Raw genomic sequence first — 10,403 nt, forward strand, 5'->3', positions numbered from 1 at the left:
TGTGATAGGACATGTGTGATATAAAATGTGTGATAGGACATGTGATAGGACATGTATGATATAACATGTGTGATAGGACATGTGTGATAGGACATGTGATAGGACATCTGTGATATAAAATGTGTGATAGGACATCTGTGATATAAAATGTGTGATAGGACATGTGTGATAGGACATGTGTGATATAACATGTGTGATAGGACATCTGTGATATAAAATGTGTGATAGGACATGTGTGTTAGGACATGAGTGATATAACATGTGTGATAGGACATGTGTGACATGCATGTCCTGTGTGATAGGACATGTGTGACATGCATGTCCTGTGTGATAGGACATGTGTGACATGTATGTCCTGTGTGATATAACATGTGTGATAGGACATCTGTGATAGGACATGTGTGATATAACATGTGTGATAGGACATCTGTGATAGGACATGTGTGATAGAACATGTGTGATAAGACATGTGTGATATAACATGTGTGATAGGAGGACATGTGTGATAGGACATGTGTGATAGGACATGTGTGATAGGACATGTGTGATAGGACATGTGTGATAGGACATGTGTGATAGGACATGTGTGATAGGACATGTGATAGGACATGTGATAGGACATCTGTGATATAACATGTGTGATAGGACATGTGTGATAGGACATGTGTGATAGGACATGTGTGATAGGACATGTGTGATAGGACATGTGTGATAGGACATGTGTGATAGGACATGTGATAGGACATGTGTGATAGGACATGTGTGATAGGACATGTGTGATAGGACATGTGTGATATAACATGTGTGATAGGACATGTGTGATATAACATGTGTGATAGGACATGTGTGATAGGACATGTGTGATATAACATGTGTGATAGGACATCTGTGATAGGACATGTGTGATAAGACATGTGTGATAGGACATGTGTGATAGGACATGTGTGATAGGACATGTGTGATAGGACATGTGTGATGACATGTGTGATAGGACATGTGTGATAGGACATGTGTGATAGGACATGTGTGATAGGACATGTGTGATATGACATGTGTGATAGGACATGTGTGATAGGACATGTGTGATAGGACATGTGTGATAGGACATGTGTGATAGGACATGTGATGACATAGGACATGTGTGTGATAAGACATGTGTATAAATGTTATAGGACATCTGTGATTGGACATGTGTGATATAGACATGTGTGATAGGACATGTGTGATAGACATGTGTGATATAACATGTGTGATAGGACATGTGTGATAGAACATGTGTGATAAGACATGTGTGATAGGACATGTGTGATAGGACATGTGTGATGTGTGATAGGACATGTTGATAGAACATGTGTGATAGACATGTGTGATAGGACAGTGTGATAGGACATGTGTGATATAACATGTGTGATAGGACATGTGTGATAGGACATGTGTGATAGGACATGTGTGATAGGACATGTGTGATAGGACATCTGTGATATAAAATGTGTGATAGGACATGTGATAGGACATGTGTGATAGGACATGTGTGATAGGACATGTGTGATAGTGATAGGACATGTGTGATAGGACATGTGTGATAGGACATGTGTGATAGGACATGTGTGATAGGACATCTGTGATATAACATGTGTGATAGGACATGTGTGATAGGACATGTGTGATAGGACATGTGTGATAGGAACATGTGATGATAAGACATGTGTGATATAACATGTATGATAGGACATGTGTGATAGGACATGTGTGATAGACATGTGTGTGATAGGACATGTGTGATAGACATGTGTGATAAACATGTGTGATAGGACATGTGTGATAGGACATGTGATGATAAACATGTGTGTGATAGACATGTGATAGGACATGTGTGATAGGACATGTGTGATAGGACATGTGTGATATAGACAGTGTGATAGGACACTGTGATATAAACATGTGTGATAGGACATGTGTGATAGGACATGTGTGATAGGACATGTGTGATAGGACATGTGTGATATGACATGTGTGATAGGACCATGTGTGATATGGACATGTGTGATAAAATGTGTGAAACATGTGTGATAGGACATGTGTGATATAACATGTGTGATAGGACATGTGTAAAGGACATGTGTGATAGGACATGTGTGATAGGACATGTGATAGGACATGTGTGATATAACATGTGTGATAGGACATGTGTGATAGGACATGTGTGATAGGACATGTGTGATAGAACATGTGTGATAGAACATGTGTGATAGGACATGTGTGATAGGACATGTGTGATAGGACATGTGTGATAGGACATGTGTGATAGGACATGTGTGATAGGACATGTGTGATAGGACATGTGTGATAGAACATGTGTGATATAACATGTGTGATAGGACATGTGTGATAGGACATGTGTGATATAACATGTGTGATAGGACATGTGTGATAGGACATGTGTGATAGGACATGTGTGATAGGACATGTGTGATAAGACATGTGTGATATAACATGTGTGATAAAGATAGACATGTGTGATATAAACATGTGTGATAGGACATGTGTGATAGGACATGTGATAGGACATGTGTGATATAACATGTGTGATAGGACATGTGATAGACATGTGTGATAGGACATGTGATATAGGACATGTGTGATATAAATGTGTGATAGGACATGTGTGATAGGACATGTGTGATAGGACATGTGTGATAGACATGTGTGATAGGACATGTGTGATATAACATGTGTGATAGGACATGTGTGATATAAGACATGTGTGATAGGACATGTGTGATAGGACATGTGTGATAGGACATGTGTGATAAGACATGTGTGATAGGACATGTGTGATAGGACATGTGTGATATAACATGTGTGATAGGACATGTGTGATAGGACATGTGTGATAGGACATGTGTGATAGGACATGTGATAGGACATTGTGATATAACATGTGTGATAGGACATGTGTGATAGGAATGTGTGATAGGACATGTGTGGTGATAGGACATGTGTGATAGGACATGTGTGATATAACATGTGTGATAGACATGGTGATAGACATGTGTGATAGGACATGTGTATAGGACATGTGTGATAGGACATGTGTGATAGGACATGTGTGATAGGACATGTGTGATATAACATGTGTGATAGGACATGTGTGATATAACATGTGTATAGGACATGTGTGATAGGACATGTGTGATAGGACAGTTTGATATGTGTGATATAACATGTGTGATAGGACATGTGTGATAGGACATGTGTGATAGGACATGTGGATGTGAACATGTGATAGGACATGTGTGATATAACATGTGTGATAGGACATGTGTGATAGGACATGTGTGATAGGACATGTGTGATAGGAACATGTGTGATATAAATGTGTGATAGGATATGTGAATGTGTGATAGGACATGTGTGATAGGACATGTGTGATAGGACATGTGTGATAGGACATGTGTGATATAACATGTGTGATAGGACATGTGTGATGATAGGACATGTGTGATAGGACATGTGTGATATAACATGTGTGATGATAGGACATGTGTGATAGGACATGTGTGATAAACATGTGTGATAGGACATGTGTGATAGGACATGTGTGATAGGACATGTGTGATATAAACATGTGTGATAGGACATGTGTGATAGGACATGTGTGATAGGACATGTGTGATATAAACATGTGTGATATAACATGTGTGATAGAACATGTGTGATACGGACATGTGTGTGATAGGACATGTGTGATAGAACATGTGTGATAGACATGTGTGATAGGACATGTGTGATATAACATGTGTGATAGGACATGTGTGATAGGACATGTGTGATAGGACATGTGTGATAGGACATCTGTGATAAAATGTGTGATGTGTGTGATAGGACATGTGTGATAGAACATGTGTGATAGGACATGTGTGATAGGACATGTGTGATAGACATGTGTGATAGGACATGTGTGATAGACATGTGTGATAGGACATGTGTGATAGGACATGTGTGATAGGACATGTGTGATAGGACATGTGTGATAGGACATGTGTGATAAGAACATGTGTGATAGGACATGTGTGATATAACATGTGTGATAGGGACATGTGATTAACATGTGTGATAGGACATGTGTGATAGAACATGTGTGATAGGACATGTGTGATAGGACATGTGTGATAAGACATGTATGATATGACATGTGTGATAAGACATGTGTGATATAACATGTGTGATAGGACATGTGATAGGACATGTGTGATAGGACATGTGTGATAGGACATGTGTGATAGGACATGTGTGATAGGACATGTGTGATAGGACATGTGTGATAGGACATGTGTGATAGGACATGTGTGATAGGACATGTGTGATAGGACATGTGTGATAGGACATGTGTGATATAACATGTGTGATAGGACATGTGTGATAGGACATGTGTGATAGGACATGTGTGATAGGACATGTGTGATAGGACATGTGTGATAGGACATGTGTGATAGGACATGTGTGACATAGGACATGTGTGATATAACATGTGTGATAGGACATGTGTGACATATAACATGTGTGATAGGACATGTGTGATATAACATGTGTGATAGGACATGTGTGATAGAACATGTGTGATAGGACATGTGTGATAGAACATGTGTGATAAGACATGTGTGATAGGACATGTGTGATAGGACATGTGTGATAGGACATGTGTGATAGGACATGTGTGATGACATGTGTGATAGGACATGTGTGATAGGACATGTGTGATAGGAACATGTATGTGATAGGACATGTGTGATAGGACATGTGTGATAGGACATGTTGCATGACATGTGTGATAGGACATGTGTGATAGAAACATGTGTGATAGGACATGTGTGATAGGACATGTGTGATAGGACACTGTGTGATAGGACATGTGTGATATAAAATGTGTGAGGACATGTGTGATAGGACATGTGTGATAGGACATAGTTGACATGTGTGATAGGACATGTGTGATAGGACATGTGTGATAGGAACATGTGTGATATAGACATGTGTGATAGGATAACATGTGTGATAGGACATGTGTGATAGGACATGTGTGATAGGACATGTGTGATAGGACATGTGTGATAGGACATGTGTGATATAGGACATGTGTGATAGGACATGTGTGATAGGACATGTGTGATAGAACATGTGTGTGTGATAGGACATGTGTGATAGGACATGTGTGATAGGACATGTGTGATAGGACATGTGTGATAGGACATGTGTGATAGAACATGTGTGATAGAACATGTGTGATATAACATGTGATATAGGTACATGTGATGATATAAGAATGTGTGATAGGACATGTGTGATATAGGACATGATGTGATAGAAATGTGTGTGATAGGACATGTGTGATAGGACATGTGATGATCATGTGTGTGATAGGACATGTGTGATAGACATGTGTGATAGGACATGTGTGATAGAACATGTGTGATAGGACATGTGTGATAGGACATGTGATAGAACATGTGTGATAGGACATGTGATAGAACATGTGTGATATAACATGTGTGATAGGACATGTGATAGGACATGTGTGATAGGACATGTGTGATAGGACATCTGTGATATAAAATGTGTGATATGTGTGATAGGACATGTGATAGGACATGTGTGATAGGACATGTGATAGAACATGTGTGATAGGACATGTGATATAACATGTGTGATAGGAACATGTGTGATAGGACATGTGATAGAACATGTGTGATAGTGTTATAGGACATGTGATAGGACATGTGTGATAGGACATGTGATAGGACATGTGTGATAGACATGTTGTGATAGGATAGTGATAGGAACAACATGTGTGATAGGACATGTGATAGAACATGTGTGATAGGACATGTGTGATAGGACATGTGTGATAGACATGTGTGATAGAACATAGGTGTGATGACATGTGTGATAGGACATGTGTGATAGAACATGTGTGATAGGACATGTGTGATAGGACATGTGTGATAGGACATGTGTGATAGGACATGTGTGATAGGACATGTGTGATAGGACATGTGTGATAGGACATGTGTGATAGGACATGTGATAGAACATGTGTGATAGGACATGTGATAGAACATGTGTGATAGAACATGTGTGATAGGACATGTGTGATAGGACATGTGTGATAGGACATGTGTGATAGGACATGTGTGATAGAACATGTGTGATAGGACATGTGTGATAGGACATGTGTGATAGGACATGTGTGATAGGACATGTGTGATAAGACATGTGTGATATAACATGTGTGATAGGACATGTGTGATAGGACATGTGTGATAGGACATGTGTGATAGGACATGTGTGATATAACATGTGTGATAGGACATCTGTGATATAAAATGTGTGATAGGACATGTGATAGGACATGTGTGATAGGACATGTGTGATAGGACATGTGTGATAGGACATGTGTGATAGGACATGTGTGATAGGACATGTGTGATAGGACATGTGTGATATAACATGTGTGATAGGACATGTGTGATATAACATGTGTGATAGGACATGTGTGATATAACATGTGTGATAGGACATGTGTGATAGGACATGTGTGATAGGACATGTGTGATAGAACATGTGTGATAGGACATGTGTGATAGGACATGTGTGATAGGACATGTGTGATAAGGACATGTGTGATAGGACATGTGTGATAGGACATGTGTGATAGGACATGTGTGATATAACATGTGTGATAGGACATGTGTGATATAACATGTGTGATAGGACATGTGTGATAGGACATGTGTGATAGGACATGTGTGATAGAACATGTGTGATAGGACATGTGTGATAGGACATGTGTGATAGAACATGTGTGATAGGACATGTGTGATAGAACATGTGTGATAGAACATGTGTGATAGGACATGTGTGATATAACATGTGTGATAGGACATGTGTGATAGAACATGTGTGATAGGACATGTGTGATAGGACATGTGTGATAAATGTAGATGATTTATCTTAAATTAATGATACCGTGCAGTTTTGGAAGTCTGGAAATGGAAACTTGAAGTTGTATCCATTTATTACAATCAAACATACGCGTTCTAGGTGCTTAGTACTTGTGTTGTTTGGTGCGTTAATATGAAGAAGACATAATTAACGACAAGATGGCTTTTTCAAGCTTAAACCAAAAGACACGCAAAGTCAAAGGACGACAGATGAAATATCGAAAAGTGACACCTCGCAAATTATAGTGAAATAGAGTAGATTCTACTTGGATAGTCCGATAAAACCTGCCTATATTAGGCTCTTTTTTTCTTTTTTTTTTCTCCCCCCCCCCCTAATATTAAGTCTACATATTAGGCAAAAAAAGCTCCCAAAAAACAGCAACAGCCTAATGATATAGGCAGGTTTAGGGGACTAGATTCTATTCAGTCATCTAAATAGGAATAGGCCATCTTATCTAGATATAGGATTATTGTTCCAAAATCCCAACCTAGAGTAAATGCACAATCTACTGACACACACTCTTGTTGGAACGATATGGGGGTGGTAAGGGGGGGATGTGTTTGCCCCCCTGAGCCTAGGCGGCCCCCAGACCCCTCGCCTGGGCTTGCACATATAAAAGCCTCTAGCTACGTCCCTGTCGATTAATAAAACAGCAGTAAAATATATGTGCAGTTACCTTTTCAATGGCTATAACACATAACACATTACCCCAGCTCTCTTATATGACTTTGTTACTTAACAGGGATTGAAGAAGATTGTATCACAGTGGTGTTAAATAAACAGATTGATACTACCAATTAAATATCTACTTAAATACCTATACATTACTTTTACTCTTAATTATTCTAGACATTACTTTTAAAACATCTCTTCATCATAGTTAACCTTTTCCAACTTGAGCTGTGAAAAAGACTTCTGTTCCAAGCATTCTGACTGTCTCCCACCACACAAAATATTGTGTACAATCAATCAAACTTATGTCTGTACTTTAGGTGAGAAACATGTAGGAAATATCAGGGTTTCACAGTAAAATTCCATCAGTGACTCACCTTGCCTTCAAAGATGTCTTTCAAGTAGCGTTTATTTTCTTTAACAAGATACCATACATGCTGTTCATTTAAATCCCTTACATTCCTGAAAAAAACAAAGATTCAAACAACAGTGAAGATAGTGTATCATCAACTCTTTAAGTCTAGGTAATGGACATTAACGCCAACAATGTAGTAGTTCAGCATCCTTACAGAATTCAGACATCTGTAATACTGATATATATTTAGCATCCTTACAGAATTCAGACATCTGTAATACTGATATATATATTCAACATCCTTACAGAATTCAGACATCTGTAATACTGATATATATATTCAACATCCTTACAGAATTCAGACATCTGTAATATTGATATATATTCAAATTCCTTACAGAATTCAGACATCTGTAATACTAATATATATATTCAGCATTCTTGCAGAATTCAGACATCTGTAATACTGATATATATTCAGCATCCTTACAGAATTCAGACATCTGTAATACTGATCTATATTCAGCATCCTTACAGAATTCAGACATTTATAATACTGATATATATTCAGCATTCTTACAGAATTCAGATATCTGTAATACTGATATATATATTCAACATCCTTACAGAATTCAGACATCTGTAATATTGATATATATTCAACATCCTTACAGAATTCAGACATCTGTAATACCAATATATATATTCAGCATTCTTACAGAATTCAGACATCTGTAATACTGATATATATTCAGCATCTTTACAGAATTCAGACATCTATTATACTGATTTATATTCAGAATTCTTACAGAATTCAGACATCTATAATACTGATATATATTCAGCATTCTTACAGAGTTCAGACATCTGTAATACTGATATATATTCAGCATTCTTACAGAATTCAGACATCTAAAATACTGATATATATTCAGCATTCTTACAGAATTCAGACATCTGTAATACTGATATATATTCATCATTCTTACAGAATTCAGACATCTTTAATAATGATATATATTCAGCATTCTTACATAATTCAGACATCTGTAATACTGATAAATATTCATCATTCTTAGAGAATTCAGACATCTATAATACTGATATATATTCAGCATCCTTACAGAATTCAGACATCTGTAATATTGATATATATTCAACAACCTTACAGAATTCAGACATCTATAATACTGATATATGTTCAGCATCCTTACAGAATTCAGACATCTGTAATAATGATACATATTCAGCATCCGTATAGAATTCAAACATCTGTAATACTGATAAATATTCATCATTCTTAGAGAATTCAGACATCTGTAATACTGATATATATTCATCATTCTTAGAGAATTCAGACATCTATAATACTGATATATATTCAGCATCCTTACAGAATTCAGACATCTGTAATATTGATATATATTCAACATCCTTACAGAATTCAGACATCTGTAATATTGATATATATTCAGCATTCTTACAGAATTCAGACCTCTGTAATACTGATATATATTCAGCATCCTTACATAATTCAGACACCTGTAATACTGATCTATATTCAGCATTCTTACAGATTTCAAACATCTGTAATACTGATATATATTCAGCATCCTTACAGAATTCAGACATCTGTGATATTGATATATATTCAGCATTCTTACAGAATTCAGATGTCTGTAATACTGATATATATTCAGCATCCTTACATAATTCAGACATCTGTAATACTGATCTATATTCAGCATCCTTACATAATTCAGACATCTACAATACTGATATATATTCAGCATCCTTACCAGACATCTGTAATACTGATCTATATTCAGCATCCTTACAGATTTCAAACATCTGTAATACTGATATATATTCAGCATCCTTACAGAATTCAGACATCTGTGATATTGATATATATTCAGCATCCTTACATAATTCAGACATCTACAATACTGATATATATTCAGCATCCTTACCAGACATCTGTAATACTGATCTATATTCAGCATCCTTACAGAATTCAGACATCTGTAATACTGATATATATTTAGCATTCTTACAGAATTCAGACATCTGTAATAATGATACATATTCAGCATCCGTATAGAATTCAATCTGTAATACTGATATATATTCAACATCTTTTCAGAATTCAGACATCTGTAATACTGATATATATTCAGCATCCTTACAGAATTCAGACATCTGTAATACTGATATATATTCAACATCCTTAGAGAATTCAGACATCTGTAATACTGATCTATATTCAGCATCCTTACAGAATTCAGACATCTATAATACTGATATATATTCAACATCCTTACAGAATTCAGACCTTTGTAATACTGATATGTATTCAGCATTCTTACAGAAT

The 10,403-nt window shown here is 36.8% G+C and overlaps 1 protein-coding gene across 1 annotated transcript in view; it reads right to left on the reverse strand.

The window, feature by feature from the left end:
- LOC138319827 (serine-rich adhesin for platelets-like) overlaps positions 1 to 10,403 on the reverse strand; it is a 52,837-nt gene that overhangs the window by 2,904 nt on the left and 39,530 nt on the right. The window contains 1 exon segment of the mRNA XM_069262957.1: positions 8,057 to 8,136. Coding sequence (XP_069119058.1) covers positions 8,057 to 8,136 — 80 coding nt within the window.

The sequence above is a fragment of the Argopecten irradians genome, chromosome 3, assembly GCF_041381155.1.
Source record: "Argopecten irradians isolate NY chromosome 3, Ai_NY, whole genome shotgun sequence".
NCBI lineage: Eukaryota > Metazoa > Mollusca > Bivalvia > Pectinida > Pectinidae > Argopecten > Argopecten irradians.